The 19,738-nt window shown below is 35.8% G+C and overlaps 4 protein-coding genes across 8 annotated transcripts; all 4 read left to right on the forward strand.

The window, feature by feature from the left end:
- The first annotated feature begins 626 nt into the window (after window positions 1-626).
- LOC120070962 (DDT domain-containing protein DDR4) lies at window positions 627-10,178 on the forward strand. 5 transcript variants are annotated; one of them, XM_039022915.1, is made up of 13 exons: window positions 627-1,650; window positions 1,738-1,848; window positions 3,586-3,672; window positions 3,783-3,820; window positions 3,899-3,980; window positions 4,431-4,562; window positions 4,837-4,943; window positions 5,071-5,227; window positions 6,677-6,769; window positions 6,936-7,059; window positions 8,527-8,569; window positions 8,678-8,869; window positions 8,952-10,178. In XM_039022915.1, exons 1-13 carry the CDS (start codon window positions 1,243-1,245, stop codon window positions 9,685-9,687), a joined length of 2,310 nt encoding a protein of 769 aa, XP_038878843.1. In that variant the 5' UTR covers window positions 627-1,242; the 3' UTR covers window positions 9,688-10,178. The 5 variants fall into 5 exon arrangements, with proteins under 5 accessions (XP_038878843.1, XP_038878842.1, XP_038878845.1 ...); XM_039022914.1 differs by having other exon boundaries at window positions 628-1,650; window positions 8,946-10,178; XM_039022918.1 differs by lacking the exon at window positions 627-1,650 and adding an exon at window positions 2,664-2,781 and having other exon boundaries at window positions 8,946-10,178.
- Window positions 10,179-11,307: 1,129 nt separating this feature from the next.
- LOC120071950 (transcription factor MYB35-like) lies at window positions 11,308-12,709 on the forward strand. The gene is made up of 3 exons (XM_039024384.1): window positions 11,308-11,440; window positions 11,559-11,688; window positions 11,845-12,709. Exons 1-3 carry the CDS (start codon window positions 11,308-11,310, stop codon window positions 12,707-12,709), a joined length of 1,128 nt encoding a protein of 375 aa, XP_038880312.1.
- Window positions 12,710-14,507: 1,798 nt separating this feature from the next.
- LOC120071656 (stress response protein NST1) lies at window positions 14,508-17,761 on the forward strand. Its single transcript, XM_039024025.1, has 4 exons — window positions 14,508-15,087; window positions 15,587-15,700; window positions 15,810-16,097; window positions 17,200-17,761. Exons 1-4 carry the CDS (start codon window positions 14,512-14,514, stop codon window positions 17,398-17,400), a joined length of 1,179 nt encoding a protein of 392 aa, XP_038879953.1. The 5' UTR covers window positions 14,508-14,511; the 3' UTR covers window positions 17,401-17,761.
- Window positions 17,762-18,417: 656 nt separating this feature from the next.
- Window positions 18,418-19,511, forward strand: LOC120071657. The gene is made up of 2 exons (XM_039024026.1): window positions 18,418-19,223; window positions 19,299-19,511. Exons 1-2 carry the CDS (start codon window positions 18,603-18,605, stop codon window positions 19,452-19,454), a joined length of 777 nt encoding a protein of 258 aa, XP_038879954.1. The 5' UTR covers window positions 18,418-18,602; the 3' UTR covers window positions 19,455-19,511.
- The last annotated feature ends 227 nt before the right edge of the window (window positions 19,512-19,738 follow it).

A 19,738-nucleotide genomic window follows, 5' to 3' on the forward strand; every position in this document is an offset into this window, starting at 1 on the left:
GTCGTGGGTATTGGGCTTTCATTGCTCTTCCATGACGAAATTCCAATGAAAGATTTAAAATTGTTTAGTGACATACCAAAATGATTGCAAATTTAGAAACAGCAAAAATCTGACTGCTAGAGGGAACTTCCTATATTCAAGCAAATATAATTCCAACATAAATGCAAGATTCTTCAAAGCAGAAATACATTAAATTGATCTTTACTTGAGCAAATCCAGATCCCATTTGATTTAATAAACTAGAGCCAGAATTTAGCAGAAAGTTGTCTCATATAGATCAGCTGGCTCTTTGCATAGAAGGGTTTATTAAGCATCTAAACTCCTTAATTACCAGTGTTAAGTTAACTTAATACTTCAAAAAAAAAAAAAAAAACCCACAAAAAGTAGAAGGTAAATATAGGAAAAACCAATGCTATATTGACCATTGAAATTGCAAATGATTTACAGTGATCTCTGAGAGAAAAATAAAAAGGGTTTCTATTCTAAAAGAAAAAAGAAAAGCAAAGGCAAAGTCTTTAACTTTGTTGGATTAACAAGTTTCATGGGGTGAAGAAAGGACATTCAAACAGTAACCCACTAATGGAATCATAAGACAGAAGGGTGGGGGTGGGGGGGGGAGAGAAAAACCCTAAAATTATCTTATTTTCCTTTTGTTTTACAACAAACACAAATTGTTGGGTGAACATAAAAATTCGATCTTTATGATATATTTTATGAAAGGGGGGGGTTGTTTGAAACATTGATTAAGGCAAAAGGAAGAGAAATTTACTGAAAGGGTTAAGAAAGGAATGAATTCAAAGGCTCTCAATCCAATTTCCAGGTAGTGTGTCCTTTGGCTTTGGCCCTTCCATTTTTCTTCTCTTCCCATCTTCCTCCATTTTTCTGTTTCCTCTTCTTTCTACTTCCTGTTTCTTCTTGTTTAAAAATTCCCCCAATTTGTAGCTTAGTATAAAGTGGGGGAAAGGGAAAGGAAGAAGAAAATAAATACGTTTAGCATAGAAATACAAAAACCTAAAAACTCTTTTCTTTTTTGTTTCTTGAATGATGGTTTGGACCTTTGGTCCTCCATCTTCTTCTTCTTCTTCGTATTTGCTTCCTTGGGTTCTTAGTTAACAAATAAAACTAACCCTTTTTGTTGTTACTAATTCATTCCTCTTTCAAATGCAAATATACCCAACTGGGGATCTTTTACATGTAATCTTTTTGCTTTAACTTGCTTTGTTGTTCGTGATCTCGCCGACTATGTCGCAAGATTCTTCTTCTTCTTCTCCTCCTCCGATCCCCTGTGACCGATCCTCCCCTGAGCCGCTTTCCCACATCGAAAACCCCAACCCCAATACGGCTAACGACGACCTTATTGCTGAGAACGAACCCACGACCACAACGACTAACAGTGAACAGCCAACCACCAGAAGGAACCGACCCTCTCGGGCTTGTACTATTCGTGCTGCCGAGCGGCTCTTGGCGGCTCAGTCAGTGGTCGAACGCAAGCCCAAGCCTAAAAAGGAGCAGCCAGAGGAGGAGTCGCCACAGCAGCAGCAATGCAGCAAGATCGTGACCCCGCTGGTTGAGGAGCCTTCGCCCTCACAGTTGCCGCGGTGGAGTCTCCGGTCCAAGTGGGAACTGGCGTCTGTACTTAATTTCTTGCATGTAAGCTTTGGTGGGGTTGTGGCTTCCCGACCAAAATTTGCGTTTTGCTGTGTTTGAGACTTGAATTTTTTGTTTTGCGAGCTGCAGGTCTTTAGGCCACTATTGAATATTCATAATGAATTCACAGTGGAGGAGTTTGAGACGGCCTTGATTACACCCAACGATACTTTGAGTGACATACACATTCCATTACTAAAGGTTGGAACTTGAATTTAAACTGCAAAGTTTGTGTTGAATTTGTGGTTCTGTGTTACTTCTTTGATTGAGAAAAGCAATGGGTTTGTAAATAATGTGGTTCCATATCCACGTTTTATTAGTCGTTTTTTGCTTTGGGTCCTCATCATTGTAGCTTAACTTACTTTTCAGTTGCTCCGCTCATCGTTATTTGAATGCTCTCTTTTAATCTGACCATATCATCTTAAAGTTCTGATAGACCATCGAAAAAAAATCAAAAGTTCTGATAAAGTTGAGATTTGGTGTGAGTTAAGTGTTTGTTTTTCAAGTTATTTATTCTAGCTGAACACTACCATTTCAATTATATTTAAAAGAAGTTAACTGAATTTAGAAGTTTCTCATCTAAGAGTTGTATCGAGTTTAGATTTGAAGAAGAAGTTGCATGGTTCTATCATTGATAGTTAGTTATTCAATGGCAAGTTTCCTTTCCTACTTAGAGTTGCTCTAATAGGCTCTCCTCTTTAATTGGCCTCTGTGTGAATTTAAGTTTTCTAAGCATTACAAAAAAGTGTACATGTGTTAGTTGATTTATCATTGAAGTATTCATGATGAAAGTTAGTCTTTTGCAAATGTAATTGTTTTTAGATTGTTGGATTTTCTTATTAAGATTTTTGCATTTTTCTTTTGGATGATCCATGTTTTGTCTGATTAAAAACAACTTCTAACTGTTATACTGTTGTTTGCTTTTATGTTAATGAATAGGCTTGTTTCTTAAAATGTTCTCATGTGCAAGCTAAATCTTTTAAACTTTCAAATTGTTGGATCGATATGTATTGTAGATGACCAGCCATCCTATTTTTTGTTGCTGGCCTTCTGATGTTTTGGAGAATTAGAGCTTCTCCAAGTTTTTGGAGATTGAAAATTGGAGCTTCAGATGGAACTATGCACCTTTTATTTGTATGTGTTTTTTGTCTGATTGTTTAATGATTATCTTCCATGAGTGGATAGTGTGGTTTTTCCCTCCTTAGAATAAATAAAGAAAGGAAGTCCCCTGGGTGGTAAACAATGTCAATTAATAACTTGCTCACGGCGGTTTTAATTTGAGAGATGAATTAAACTTCTTCCCTTCTTGTTGGCTGCCATATGATATTATAATTTTTAGCTTCGGTTCTTACAAATTATAGTAAGCTTGAGTCCCTTGTTCTATTTCTAGGTTTTAGAAATGGACTATAGTCGTTGAAGTAGAGTAGGGTTCATGGCTTATTAACATGCATGCTTAAAAATGTTCTCTCAGCTCATATGTTCAAGTCCCCCATCATCAAAAGGAATAAACTATACTTGTCTTAACTTCTATTATATAGTGGAAGTTGCTCTATAATTCATTCTGATCTAGTTTCTTAGATCGATTAAATCAGTTAATCTATGGAAGTTATGACCTCCTTGAGTGCTAGATATTTTCTTCACTAAGCATCACATTACTTCCATCTGAAAATTTTACCTGATCTATTTTTGCAATTTGTTTTCTATGGAAATCAATGAAATATTTTATCCTTAGACCAAGTTACCTCTCTGTTAACCTTGCTATGAAAAATTCTAATGCAGACTTAAATATGTTGCTAGTTCATTTGTATGCCCTTATATTTCTTCTTCTTCTTCTTCTTCTTCTTCTTCTTCTTTTTACCCCTCAGTGAAAGTATGACTATTCTTTTGATGTTATACTATAATAAGCTCCCTATAACTTTTGGTTTATGTGTTTTTCAGGCAATTCCTCCTATTACAAGAATGGCCCTTACTCGGGGTACATGGGTGACTGTATTGTGCAGAAAATTGCGAGATTGGTGGCACTGGGTATCTACCCTATTTTTCATATCTATCCCTATATTTCTGTGTCGTGGGTGTGGTAGAATCCTATATTTCCAGCTTCCAATCTAAAGCACAGTCCTTGGTCTTTTATGCAGGTTGCTGAAGGGGATCTGCCTATTGTTGCTTCACACGGGTGAGTACCTACAGATTTCCTGTCCCATATTAAAAAATGTTCTTCATTCTCATTTATCTAATTATTCTGAATTTTCAGAGTCGAAATTGAAGTTTATAAAACTCTTGATCCTGGGATGCGTGTGGTCATCTTGAAAGCACTATGTGACATCCGAGTTGAGGTGCTGTCTTCTTAATAAAAACCATACGTCCTTGAACTGAACAGCATTTTTTTTATTGGTTTATAAGTGTTGGTTTAGAGTTATTTTATGTTTGTTGCACTGCCAGAAGGTAACATCCTACTGTAAACATGTTTGTTCCAGAGTGTGAGCTCTCTTGAAAGCCATGTCAATTTTCTTTCCAATCCTTTCAGTAATGTAAATTTTAGTAATGTAGCAGGGTTCTTCGACTATTCTAATAAATCAGGGCAGAAAATAACATCAAGTTTGAATGCACTTCTTTGCCCTTTTCTCTGAGCCTTCAAGTGATCAGGGTTTAAAGCATTGTTATTCATTTTTTGCTCTTTTTGATTATTTATCACATAGTATTTGCTGATCCTACATCTCCTTTCCTGCATCATAGCTTTGTACGCCATGTTGATTTCATATGTATTTCATGTCTTTATCCTGTAGCCAGTTATATGTTTATATTTTAGTGCCATTGAAGTTCGACGATCAGCAAGCTCCTCAAACATCCACCCTTTCGTGAGAAGGGTTGTTTTCTTCAGTTTGCGGGGCTGTGTGCAATTATGTCGGATCTTTGGGGTGAGTGGAATAATCGAGTGTTTAGAGGGTTGGAAAGGGATCCTAGTGATGTTTGGTCCCCCGTTAGATTTCATGTTTCCCTCCATGCTCCGATTTTGAAGATTTTTGTAATTACTCTATAGGTTCTATTTTGTATAGTATAGATGGAGACCCTTCTTTTGTATGGGCTCCGCTTTTGTTTTGTGGACTTGGATTTTTGTATACCTCTATTATGTTTCATTTTTACTCAGTGGAAGCTGCTGTTTCAATAAAAATAAAAAATTATTTGTTGCAGCAAGAAGATGTCCGGAGCTACATTGAAAATTCACTAAAACATGGAGTTCAACTTTCAGCATTTCGCAAAGAACGAATTGGTGGAGACTCTCATGGAACTTATTTCTGGTAATGTAGTTTTCTTTTAACCACTTCATGTTCTGGCATTTTTGTCAATGTTTTAACAGATACAGATCCTGACTTTTTAAATGCATTTATTTTTGTGTGCTGGCCATGTGGGCAATTGTCATTGCAGGTATGAGGACGATCCAATAATTGGTCATCGTTTGTACCGTGAGATTAGGAAAGTTGAGTTGAAAAAAGCCAAGTCCAAAGGTTCACAGGTCCTTCCTTGTACAACATATCAGTGGGAAACAGTTGCAACCAATTTTGATGAATTTCAAGATGTATCAGTGAGTCGCTAAACTTTCATCCTAGCACATGCATTCCATGAATAACATTTCAACCCCCTCCCTTCTTCCCCCCAAGGAAAAAAATCTATTAGTCTGTGGTTTCTGTATTTTAACTGACTATTCAAAATTGAGACAAAGTAGAATTTCTTGGATGTAAGGAGTTATATGACAAGAATTTATTTATAGAAGATTCTCCCAAATTTAATCCAATTAGTTAAATATACCTATATATTGATCAAGATCATATTTCTGAATGTTAATGTTGTGCTGATAATGTGGGGAAACATTAGGTGGGCATTAACCAACGAAAGTGGGCAAGGATTTATTTGTCCTCTTTGGTGGGATTTTTTTCTTTAAAAGTTAAGGTGTTCTTTTAATGTATAGGTTATTTTTTTTTTTGAATTATTTATATGTTTATTTAAATGTATCCTTGCCATCTGGTTTACTTGCTTGAATGATTTGGTATGGGATGTTATCAAGAGTGAGACTTTATCACTTTATGCTAATATGTTTTCTTTTTTGCTCTTATTTAAAGCAACTAAGATTATAACTTTATGTTCAAGAATCTGTTTTAATGCTTTAGCTCTAGCTGAAAGAAAACTCTAGTTCACAGGTTGGTTTTGTTATTGTTCTATCCTCGTACAATATGTTTTTGGACTGTGCCCCCTGTGGGCAATGGATCACTGACAAAGGGGACATTTAGGATCTTTTTGGCAATGGTCACTTTTGTTTCCTTTTAAAAAAAATGTGTTTTTAAAGAATGGAATTTAAGACTTAGAAATTCTCTAGCAATTTCCTATTTCCTTTGGTTACGTTTAAGCTGTATGTTTGAATATATTTCATATACTGAGTTTGTGGATAATAGTTAGAACAAGGTCAAATTGGTGATTAGTAGTCTCTGAAGAAAAATAAGCTTGGAATAATGTAATGACAAAAGGAGAGGGTAGAAAATTGTAAAACTATTGCAGAATATGCTTTTTAACCTTTTTTTTTTTTTTTTTTTTTTTGAATTGAAAATCTCCAAGTTGGTGGTGTGATTATATCCATTACTAACTTCTTGTTCTTTTTCCCTTTTCTATCGGAAAAGATTTGTTCCTTGCCTTTTTTGTTCTTGTTAATACCATTTAATGGTTGTTTTTGTGTAGTAAACAATGTGAAAGTCTTTAATATGGGTGACTTTAGCAGCAGAAGTGAGCTGCTTTCTTCATTACAATTTAAATTTTTAGGTAACTTGTATAAATGGGTGAGATGTGTATGAAAATTTTCTGCCACCTTCGTTTTATTTTTACAAAAAAAGATTGTGTGCATGACTTTCCATTTTCTTTTCTCTCTCTCTCTCTCTCTTTATATGGCCCGGTAATTTTGCAATTTTCTGGCCACTGCTTCATAATGGATCTTTGAACTCTGTGATCCAATCCCTTGTTAGAATTTCTTTCAATGATGCTGCAGGAAAAGCTTTTTACAAGTAAAAATCGATCAGAGGCTTCCCTTGGAAAAAAGTTGAAGATGGACATGCTTCCCGAGATCGAGAAGGTTCACAAGGTACGCAATTTGTCTGTGACTTATGAGGATTTCTGATCTTGTAAAAGGGGGAGGATAAATTGAAAAGTACAGAATAAGAGTCTGGCTTGTGCTGTGCTGCCCTTTAGCCCATTATTGCACATAATGAACATCCTTGCTTAAGTGCTGCATTAACTTCTTTTAACAGAGAAAAGAAAGGTTGCTGAAAAAACAGCATAGGCAAGCTCTTCTTTTGGATAATTTTGCACTTGTAGATGGGCTTGGTCCAGGACGCTCACTTCGCGACAGAAAGCCTGTCACTTATACTTTTGGTATGTAGATTTCAGTTTGGTCTTGTTCTTTTGTTTTCTTGAAGCTAAGTGAAGTTTTAACAATTTTATTGCGCTTTTCTATTTTCAACTAAAAAACAAACTTGATTGGTGCGGCAGAATTCAGTTTCAAAGAACTGAAGAAGCAATATCCAGTTTGATAACAGCTTTCCTACATTTGCTTTTCATTTCTATTTTATTTTATTCTACTTTTATTTTATTGAGGAAGAATGTGCAGCGGTTGTGTTATTGTCTGTCGAAAGAATGGTGAGGTGAAGTGTCCGCTGAGAGAAGTGCACAATAAGAGACCTTTTTTTTTAAAAAAGAAAATTTGAATGAGAAATGCATCGATAAATGAAATGGACTAAAAACCCAACCACCTAAAGGATAATTACAATAGACTCCCTATTGGAGACTAAATGAGAAAAGCTGTAATAATAAATAAAGGATATGCTTATTCTTGCACCAAAAAAAACACTGTAGAAAGTACATTTCTATAAAACGATCAGGATCAAAATTGTAGGAGACCTCTTTGAAGAGACGACCGTTTCTAGCACTCCAAAGAGTTAAAAAAAAAAAAAAGAAGAAAAAACACGACTGAGGGCAAGCCAAATAAGCTTCTTATTACCATGGGAAGGATGACCCACCAAGATAGAAGCAAGGAGCTGCAGGGTGCTGTTTGGGAAGGTGAAAGACCAACCAAAAGCCTCTAAAATAATGGCCCAAGATCGATAAGAAAACAAACAATTCATAAAAAGATGATCCACCACGGGAGTTAAATGATATAAGGCATTCTTTGTTGAAGTCACGATAAGATACTTTATAGAGATATTCATGATATTAGAATATGGTTATGATCTTAAATATGTTTTCTAAAAACAAAAATGAAAAATAGGAACTGATGTATATAAGAATTCCCACACCGTGGGTTATTAGAAGGTAATTTTGGATGGACAAACAAGCATTTTTGTCTTCTTGATGGAGCCTTTTTAAATATTGGGTTTATATTTCCTCTATTTTTAACATACGCAACAAAACATCTTGTAGCTGCTATCTACAGAAGTTTGTTATAAATGACTTTCTTTGACATATGATTCTGAAGCTAAATAAACCATTTTCTTTTACTAATGACTTGTCATTTGAATGCATGAGATTACTTAATATCTCTGTAAACTTCTACCATGAGTTCTTTATTGACTGTTAGTTCTTAAAAGTTTACTATATATTATTTTGTAACTATTGTCAACATTAGCATATATCAGCGGTGAAAGGTATATTTACGTCTTCTAAGAAGTCGTAAGTTTGAAACGGCCCACCTCATTTGATGTAATATCCTCATTATTCTGTGACCATTTTTCTGAAGAATATATAATTTCTGCAATCTCTCCTTGTGGGAAATGATCAACATTGCTGATATTAGTATCCCAGTATTATTTTGAATTGTAATTGAATGTTGAAATCATTTTGCAGATGATTATGACCGATCGATCAATGAGGCTATCAAAACAACCAAGTATGGATTTAGTATCTAGATTTTTCTCTCCTTTATTATGAGAGCACCATCCCTTTAGGCCATATAGTATCGTTATCTTGCATTACATTTCACCTACTCTTATGTCAGGCGTAAGCCTCCATCTCCAGAACCTAATCATAGAAGAGAAGCTGCTGTAAAGCTTGAACCTTCTGCGAATGGAAAATGGAGTGGTCCATCATATCCATCTCAAAACGCCAATTTCAGTGCACTATCTCCCAAATCACCTGATTATGATGATGCCGATGAAGACGACCAACTGTCCGAACAGTTGGATCGCAGGTATAGAAAATGGGAACTATGTGTTTCTATTACCTTAAAGTATTACCAGATTCTTATTTGTTGATTTAACATTTAGCAATAGACGAAGGCAAAGGCCACAACGGTATTCAGAAAGAGATTATGTGGAGGCATTATCAGATAATGATGCAGATTTTGACAGTGACGATGACATAGTTGGTGAAGCTGTATATGACGAGGAGTATCTACGAAAACGGAAGCAGAGGAGGAAAACATCCAGCAGTTCTGAAGGAGATGAGGAGTATCACTATGAAGAAGAAAATGAGGAAGAGGAGGAAGAAGAAGAAGAATCCTTGAGCATTAGTGAAGATAGTGACCAGCCACGAAAAGTAAAAAAATTGCCAGGACGTACACGGAGGGAAACGAAGTTAAGGTCTGTTGGTGAGATTCAGTCGGGTCTCAGACGTAGTAAAAGGGCTACTCGGAGCAGAATAAATTATGGACAGTATGATCTATCAGAATCTGAACCAGAGAATAACAAAGTTAAAAAGACCAATGCTGCATCTGATGAGCACACAGATGCCAGTGAGAACGGGGATTATTCTGTTGAAAGTCAAGGGTCTGATAATGAGAATGACGAAGAAGATGAGGACCAAGAAATGAAAGTTGATCGACCTGATGAAATTTATGCAGAGAACGTAGAGGAGCAAAATCCTCCTGAAAAATCGAATAGCCCAGATCAAGATGAAACTGACGGTGCAAGAAAAACACGGTTTCTTGATCTAAATGAGCTTGCTCCCGGCTCTGGTTTTGATGATGCCCCAACTTCAGAAATGAAAGATGATACAGATGATTTCTAGTATCATTTGTTTTGCTTGCTTAATAGCAATCGCTATAATTCTCTCTCGTCAAATCGGGGTGTACGATAGTAAACTATAAATTTTGTGGTAAGCCTGCAGAAGATATTAGTGTCGGAGTTCTTCCCCAGGCTAATTCGATCGAGCTGTGTCTTGGTGCGCAGCAAGGAGCAAAAGGATGATGATGAGTTGATAGATTAGGGAGTCCATTTTTTTTAGTAATGTCCACATTCAATGAAAACCCAACAATAGATGGAAGGGGAATTTGTTTGGTGTTTCTATAGTTTTACTCATCAGTGTACAATAACCTTTTGACTAATATTGTAACCGAAAGAGTTGGCTTTTAGATGTATAAGCTCTATCTATTATGATACTGACTTTAAATTTCCCCTCTAGATATATTGGGTTGGATGGGTCTGTTTTAATTACTTGCAGCTATTGTTCTCTTTTGTAATGCAACCATCCTCCCTCAAATGATTAGCTCACTTTGATCACTTACTGCATTTGTCTTTCTAATGTTTCCTAAGATGCAATGCTTTTATATTGTTCTAAACTTACCTATATGGTTATTCTATTCAAACGACTTGCCGATTACCGACATAGGCTCATTGGTCGAAAAGGAAGGGAAGGAAAGAAAATATTTGAACTGGACATCTGAACATATGATCAATAGTCGTTAATGTAACCTGTTCAAATAATATAAGGACTGATAATCCAAAATTCAAAAAAGAAGAATTGAAAAATGACAGAGTTGCCAAGTAAAGTTGAGACAAAGGAAAGACGAACCCATCAGCCTTGGTTGGTTCAATCTTCTTCTACTCATAAACTACTATTTGTTCAGATATTTCCTGCATTTCCCCCATACCATTACAGAAAGTGGATGCAAGTTTGAGCAGTAGCTTTAGTAGATCCAACTTTTAGCAGTAGGCATTAAGAGTGTGATGAAGATGAAGGGGCTCTTAAGAAAATTCTTCTATCAAACCTGGTTATGGACAAACTATACATTAAAGAATCAGTATATTAGCCTGCAGTTTCACATTTGAATTTAATTCTACTATTCTTGCAACTGCATGCTTCTGTGGTTGTTATCCTGAATGGTTCTCAGTTTTAAACCACAACAAATATAAATTTTTTGGCTTAAAATAATCACCTTTGAAACTTGTGATCACAAAAAAAGAATCAAAGAGAAGTTCATTTCCTTTGACATGACTGACTATTAAATATGGGCAATTAAAAGAATGCTTAACCAAATAGCTCACCGAATTCGAACCTGACCGAAATGTTCTTGAAGGCAAGCATGTCAATATGGTTGGGAGAGCCAGAAAGACAGGTCATTATTTCTAATTTCTTCTTAAGACTGTTGTTGATGCAGATGATGTCACTTATCATGCTAATATAGTTTAATGTGAGAAGCACAATGCTTTTCTTGCTTCCACACTTATCATACCTCCTAAACAATATAATTTCCTCCTCCCATTCCCTTTAAGGACCATTTTCAAAGAAGGTTTTCAAGTAAAAAAGACTCATTTCCTCAATCCAAAGTTCACCCCTTGATCTCAACTTCTCATTAGTGTTCTTGTCGTTTACATTTCTCGACGTATTTCGAAAAGAAACGGATAAAATATGGTCAGAATTCCTTCTCGTGATAAGTTAAACCTCAAAAGGGGTCTCTGGACTGCAGAGGAAGATGCAAAAGTACTTGCATATGTATCAAAGCATGGGACGAGTAACCGGACCTCTGCTCCAAAAAAAGCAGGTTAAAACTTAAACTTCTGACGATTCTAATGATTTTGGTTGATTTTTATACATAGAGCTATTTGGAGTTTGCAAGACTCTCCTTTGAACTTGAATGTTGTGTTTGAGACGTTTCACAGGATTAAGGAGATGTGGGAAGAGCTGTAGACTTAGATGGACAAATTACCTGAGACCTGATCTTAAGCATCACAACTTCACTCCTCAAGAGGAGGAATTGATTATCAGGCTTCATGCAGCAATTGGTAGCAGGTACAATATATGCAACTTCCCCATGCTTTTCAACATATCAACAAGAAGTTGTGTCCTAGTTTTGTTTTAAGTTCATGGAACGTTTCCGATCGTCTCGGTCTTTGGTCTGAGACTAATGACTGTTCTCACTGTTTTCTGTTATTCTTGTGAATGTAGATGGGCTATAATAGCTCAGCAACTTCCTGGAAGAACAGATAATGACGTGAAGAATTATTGGAACACGAAACTGCGAAAAAAGCTCTCCGAAATGGGGATTGATCCGGTTACTCATAAACCATTCTCCCAAATCTTAGCTGATTATGGAAATATTGGTGGCCTCCCAAGATCCACCAAGAGAATTGGATCTCTCAGTAGAGATCTGAAAACTTCAACTTATATGAAACCAGAACATTACTCAAACTCAGCCCAAGGACTCTTCAAAGGCATCGATGTAGATTTGTCGACACCGTCGATGCTGTTGCCAGAAACTGAGCCTGTCATGGACAAGGTCACGAATGGCAATGTCCACCAATTAAACAATAACCATTCTCTGAATCTTTTGGCTCAGCTGCAAGCAATGCAGCTGGTGACAGAAGCCTCACATCGCACTTTCAATGAACAAATTCAACCTCATTTCTATTCTCAAGGCTATTTACCATCTTCATCATCATCTTCTTCTTCCTCTACTACTACTGGTACTTGTAGAAATTCTTCCTCAGCTTTTAGCTGGTGGGATTTTCTTCTTGAAGACGCGTTTTTACCTTCCGAGCTGCCTCAAGAACACGAAAATGTAGTTGAGTTTCCAGTAAATCAAAATGCTTGCCAAACAGAAAATGGGATATCAAAAGAAGAGATGAACAAAGAGATATCTGACTACCAATACAACAGATTTGAAGCAATGCATCGCTTGGCTGAAAACAATGACAATGATATTGAAGCTTCATCATCTGCTGAAAACACATTCATAGAAACTTTGTTGCATCAGGAGGACAAAATTTTATTTGACTTCCTCAATCTTTTAGAGGAACCAATTTACTACTAGTTGTCAATTTTTAGTTTCTGTTTTTCCCTTGATCTCTATGATGATGTTGGTAATAACCATGTTCCAATCAGAAATTAAAAAAAAAAAAAAATGGAGTTGCTACCATTTTTTTGACTTCTTCTTCTTACTATTCTTCTTACTACTACTACTACTTCTACAGATATAGAAAAGTGAAAAATAGGTTGGGTAGTTTTGTGAGTGAAGGGTTCAATATGAAAGAATCTTCTAAGTTCTAACAACTTCTAGGTGATTATTTCAACATTTTCTAAAATGAACATTTACTTTAGTTTTTAAAGATAAATATAATATATTGATTGAACTCTCAAGGAGAGATCAAATTTTTTTGAAGAAGAGGTTTTAAGAATAGATGAAAATTCAAACTGAAAGTATATAAGACATCTAATATTTTGTACAAACAAGGTAATGGGCCATTTTTGCAAAGAAATGTGAACCCAATAAATGAATATTATGTCTCAATATATATTTATATTTTTGCGAAAAGAAAAGCTCGACAAAAAAAATGTCACTTTTTTTTAAGTACAATAACTACGGAGTGGGGGATTGAACATTCGGTCTCTAAGAACGGAATATATATCAAACTCACTTTTGTAATAAAATGTCACATTTAGATGACAAGAAAATAAATTTAATATGATACGCTAAATATTTAACGATTAATGTTAAACCTATAATCAATCTAATGCATACAAAACATTTCTTAAAATGTGTACCATTTATCTTTTTCCTTCTGTGCTCTTGATAAAGAAGACTTGATTATAAAACATATAGCAAATTTAGTTAAATTATAAGTGACTCCAAGTATTTAAATGTGTCCAAAATAAATAAAGTATTTTAAACTTTCAAATATGTATCTAACAAATTCTAACTATTTTTGAAAGTGATGTACCACTTCTTTTGAGATTGAATGTTCCCTTTGTTTATTATATTAAAGATAAATTAATTAATTAATTAAACTTTCAATTTATGTAAAACTCAATTTTTACGCTCTCACATCAATTTTTTTTTTTTTTTTACTAAATGAACCCTACAATAGTATTTTTGGAAATAAATTTCAAAATTCTAAATAGAAAGGAAATATTTTAAAATTTAGGAATATATTCCAATTCTCTAACTTGAAAAGTATTATAAATTTTTTAGGATAAAATTTCAATTTATACCTAATTTTAGTAGTTATATCAATTTAAACTCCAACCTAATAATTATATTAATATAAATCATGAACTTTTGGATTGTATCAATTTAAACCTTGAATTTTTACATGTATATCAATTTAAACCCTAAACTTTCATAAATGTATCAATTTACACATTTTTTCTTAATTTGAAAAATATCAAACAAAACATTTTTTTTTTCAATCAAACTTATGTAAGTTTAAAAGTCTAATTGATAAAATTAAAAGTCTTACACTATGTTCATTCATATGAAACATAACAAAGGGTCTAAATTCATAGATTTATGAAAGTTCAGGATTTAAAATAACAACTCTTAAAGTTCAGAGTTTAAATTGATACAACCCACAAAGTTCATAGTTTAAATTGATACAATTATTAATTTAGGATTTAAATAGATACAATATTTAAAATTTAGAGGTAAAAATTGATATTTGTCTAATTTTTTTTAAAAAAAAATTTACAAAAAGTAAAATAAAAACCCAAACAATAATAACGGATCCTAAAAATTCAAAGAAATTTGTGGGTCGCTGCCATAGGAATTCTTTTTTTCTTCTTTTTCATTTTTCTATTTTGGATAAAAGGGTTTCACTTATTTATGTATTTTGTTTAATGAAAAATTGCAAATTTATGAAATCGGAGGGAGGTCGTAAACGGGATCCGACATCGAGCAACAGAGCTCGAGAAGAATCCATGGTGGCCATTTCCCTTTACAGAGGAAACCTTCACAGGGTCCCCGATGTTCCTCGTCGATGGCTTATGCCCACCCACAACATCTCCATTAAAGACTTCAAATCCCTTCTCCAACGTCGTTCAAAAGCCCTCTCTCGCCTCCGCGCCACCACCTCTTCTTCTCCGGCTAAACTTTCTACTTCCCCTAACCCGAACCCTAATTTGAATTCTTCAATTAAACCAGATGCTGATGGACCTGGAAATAATGGGTCTGCGCCCGAGGTTCCATTCGAAACTCAAAGAGTTAGTGTTGGTGGTGAAAGACCTTCTGCGTTTGTCAAGGAGAGGAAGAAGTCGGACATTGGTGATAATTGTATGGGAAAATCGGCTGATGGGTTTGATTCTTTGAATGCCCCGAGACCTTGTTTTGTCGAGCAGGGTTCTAATCCAGTGGAAAATGGTGGCGCGCATGTAAAAGATGAAAATCTTGCTGTATTTGAAAACCCTAGCAAAGAGGTTTGGGCTCTGACCAGCTCTATTAATTTTCAATTTTTGTATTTCGTTCTATTTTGTATATGCTTGAAGTTCTATTGATCTTGCCTGAATTCCAAATTGTTTATTTGGCGCGTCCTGGATTTGGCACGGTTGTGATGAAGTTTTCTTTTACTTGAAGAGTTAGTTTTGTTACATCTACAACTATCAACTTTTTAAAGAATTGTACAAGAATGGAAAATAGAATGATTGCTATTTCACGAGGCTTTTAGACATTTTGGAATATCTTGTTGAGCCTTCTTGTTGGTAGAAGAAAGATAAGATAATGGAAATGAAATAAAGAATGTGGCATGCTGAAAAGGGGTTCTTGTTTTCTTTATTGTGGCATTGAAGGAAGAGCTTCCGAGCTTATTGTTAATCTAGATCTCATGTCTCAACACCGGCCTCAAACTTGTTTCCTTTTAGTTTATTTCTCTTCATTTCTTGCTTTTTACCTTCTTCATTAATATGTGTACTTTTCTAGGTAATCAAGGAGGAGGATTTGTTAGATGACAAGGAGAATAGGAAAAGGGAAGTTGAAGAGAAGTTAAAAGTTTTGAATGAAAAAAAACATAATCTTGTGCAAGTGTTAAAACAGGTATGTTCGTGATCCTTGCACCTTACCCCTGCCCTTCCGCACTAAAATTCCCATAACTACCTATGGGATTGATAAGTGCACTAGGTCATTTTCTTGGTGTGCTTGACAGATCTTACATGTGGAAGAGGAATTAAAAAGGCGTAGTAGTGTGCAAGGGATGGCAATTCGCCCTTCTGCTCCTCTTCAGGTGGATGCCTCAGCCGATACAGGTTCAATGACCAAACTGCTTGCTTCTAGGGTAGGTTCAGAAGTGAATGCTAGTGGAGATGCTGAAGGTGGAGAAGCTGATGATCTTTTGAACCAAAATGTTCTTGCTCGTCAAATGCTTCGGAATAGCAGTATGTCACCTTCTTCAGAGTCCCCTCTTAGAAGGCCTGCCCATATTCAACCCAATATGGTAATTCATGTCGCTATGACTTATTTGGATTTTATTATAGGTTTATATGAGTTCATGATCAATGCCCTTGTTATGTTGACTTTATGCGGGTGATTTCGTGTCTGGAGCATAGGGATGATTTCGATGGATATTATACTCTTTTGAATCACGGAACTTGCTTCCTCATACAATACAATCTTTTTTTTCTTTCTTTCTTCGCGTGTGTGTGTGAGAGAGAGAGAGAGAGAACCCCTCGATGGAAGGGAAGAATGAGGCAATCAAGAAAGTCCTCCCCTAAACAGGATAAAATGCCCGAAGACCTTTTCATTACAAACAAAGTGAAGGTGCTACTTAGCCCTATAAAAAATTCAGGCTGGGNAGGGAGGGACTTTTACAAACAAAGCGAAGGTGGATATAAGCCCAACATGGCAGCTCGACAGGCTAACTTCTGTGCAGTTTTGTTGGGCATTTGGATGGAGAGAATAATAGAATTTTAGAGATGTCAGGTGAGGGAGTTTGATGTCAATCACTGAGCTTTTTAAATTATAAACTTGGTTTTGTTCTTTTAGATTAGATTCATTTTTTGTAGTTAGTGTTTTTCTTTTTATTGGAGCTTTTTTTTATGCCATGTCTATTCTTTCATTTCTCTTGTTCAAAGTGTGGTTCCTTACCCAAGAAAATAATTATAAAAAAAAATCCAACATTTTCACTACTTTATTAGTGATGTGATGAGTGAGACATCAATAACATTTTAAAGTGCCTCTTTCATTTTTTCTCAATGAAAGTTGTTGATTCTACCAAAAAAAAAAAAAAAAAGAAAAAATATTTTAAAGTGCTTTTAGAATTCATTGTGAAAACTTGTCTATGAAACTTCCTTTTCACATTCCTATCAAAATTACAAGTTCTTTACATTAAACTATCAGTTTTCAGAGTTCCTGGTAATTCTTTGGGTTGCGTATGGAGTCAGTTTGGATGTCTGCTGAGAAAATGTGTCACTCGAGTTTAAATTGTACCATCTCTTCTCGTTTATGCTCAATGTGAAAATCGAGCATACATTCATCTGTTTTTATCATTTTTTTCTAGTGAAGTGAGTGAGGCGAACAAAATAACATTATATGTGCAGGGCTCACATCCATCCCGAGCAAATTTTAGTGTTACTGGGAGCCCATCGTGCCTCCCGCCAGCTGGGCAATCAGGGATTCCACCTAACCTGCCCACTGTATCTGTATCTGGAACCAACTACATTGCATCCTCACCTTCTCCTGCAGCATCTGGGGGCACTTCAGTTCTCAGAGATGCTCGGCAGCCCAGCCCATGGAATTAGAGGTCGTCTCTGTAATTTGCATTGATGAGTTCGTTTTGATTCTCAAATTCCTGGTTCAGCAGAGCAAAGTGAGTTCTAGGACTAGCTTCATGATGTATAGTTATAGTCTTGTGAAAATTAGGTTTGATGATCTACCCAGCTGTAAGTTGGTGTGGGGTAACTCGTAACATCGCCGGCCGATGTTTTTGTATTTTTGTTCAGTATATCACTTGTGCAAAATTGGGGAAAAAAAACTGATTAAAGAGTTGACATTGTATACATGAGGAATTTCAATGGGACTGGATGATCTTAGTCCGAAACACACTTGTTCATCTTCAGTTTAGATTGAAGCTTTAGCCATGTCTTGAACATGCTTCGTACACACCTTTTCACATGCATTTTTGTTTCTTGGTATGTATTACAGGGTAAGTTCGGTTTAGAAAATGTTTAACCAAGCTAGAAATTAGTAAATATTGTGGATAACTTTAGACATTGTAAGGACAATTTTATTGATGGGTATTTCGTACCTTTTTTAAAATCAATTTAATGTATGGTTCATATTGTTTTTCTTTCGCGGAATTCTACTAACGTGAAGTATTAAGATTAAGATATTCTTATTGTCATCTCTATGGTCGCAAAATGTTAATTTGTAATCTTATTGTCATCTCAACCTGTATTTTGTCATCATTATTCTATCTTTTGTTATTTCCGTGTTGTATTTAAGAGATGATTTCTCTTCTATAGAAGATGAATTTTCATTTTCCTCTAAATCAGAGCGATTATTTTTTCTTCCATCATTCCCACGTTTTTCATCCTTGTCTCTCTCTTCGTTCATCATGACCATGGTTCGTGTACACTAGCAATCCTAGCAATGATTCTTCATCAACCGGAAGTTCATTCTAATCCTTTTCATCTTCACCAATCCTATGGACTTACTAAGGTTTGACAAGAATCAAAAAGGATTTACTTGGGTTTTGATGGGTATGATTGAAATTAAAATATCTTCAAATGTGAAAAACTAAAATAAAAGCCATTTAAACTAAGAATGAAAAAGGGAAAACCAAAGCAACAATAAATTCAGTGGTCAATTCAATAAAGGCCCGTGTCTGCAGAAGGAGATTTGAGTTGAGATTAGATTGACCATCAACAGTTCCATATCTCACGCACTCGACTTATCCACCCACCACCTTCATCGCTCCCATAGCTCTCACTCTCACGAATCCATGGCTTCTCATAATACAAGTTCCTCATCCAAATCCATGGACCCCCACCGTAGAAACCAACCCCCCGCCGCCGCCGCCGTCGTCACTCCCGCCGTTGTCTCTCCCCACCCAACATCACCAAAACTAGATCCCACAACCCCTTTGTCCGACTCAGACAACTTGTCAAAATCAAACCCACCTTCTCCAAAAGTCGATTCTATTTCTCTTCACTCACACCCCAAAATGGTTGGCCCCATAACAGTGCAAAAGGTAGCCAAAAAACCCAACGAAACCCCTCAAGAACACTCCACTACGGAGAAATTCAATGATTCTGAAGAGAGATACGAACGCATGATCAACTGTATCACCGCCAAAGAAAGGGAAATGAAACAACTCCTAAAGGAACACGAACATCTCACTCGCAGACTCTCTGTTTCTCTTTCTTCATCACGTAGTGGAAGAAGAAAATCAATCTGTGTCTCACAGATTCAGTTAGCAGACGTGTTTGCTAACAATGGAGTCAAAGTGGTTTCGGCCGATATGCCACCGTTTATGCAGATCCACGCCGTCGATTGCGCTAGAAAAACCCACGATAGTATGGAAAAGTTTACTTCCAAATCCCTTGCCCTGACTCTCAAGAAGGTACATACAAATCAATTAGTTCTTATTTTGGTTTTCTTGTTCAGAATGGTGAATTGGGTTGACTGACTTTGACAGGAATTCGACGGGGTTTACGGGCCGGCATGGCATTGTATTGTAGGGAAGAGTTTTGGGTCATTTGTGACACATTCAGTGGGTGGATTTCTGTATTTTTCCATGGCTCAGAAGCTTTACATTCTGCTCTTCAAAACCACTGTACAAAGAGCCAATTAGAAATAATACTGAATAATTACTCTGTTTTTTGTTCAAACAAAACAGAGCTCTCTCTAATCTCCATCTTCTTTTCTTCTGTTTAGTTATAAATTCTCCATTGATATTCATAATTGACTTACTTGGTCTAAAACTGAAGATCATGGCTATGGTGAGCTACAGTAGATTGAGAACTGGAGGATGATCATGATGATGATAACTACTCTGCTTTTAATTCAAACAGAACAGATCACTCTAATCTTCATTTATTTTCTTTTGTTTAGTTGTAATTTCGCCATTGATGTTCA

This window comes from Benincasa hispida, chromosome 2 (genome assembly GCF_009727055.1).
Source record: "Benincasa hispida cultivar B227 chromosome 2, ASM972705v1, whole genome shotgun sequence".
Taxonomy (NCBI): domain Eukaryota; kingdom Viridiplantae; phylum Streptophyta; class Magnoliopsida; order Cucurbitales; family Cucurbitaceae; genus Benincasa; species Benincasa hispida.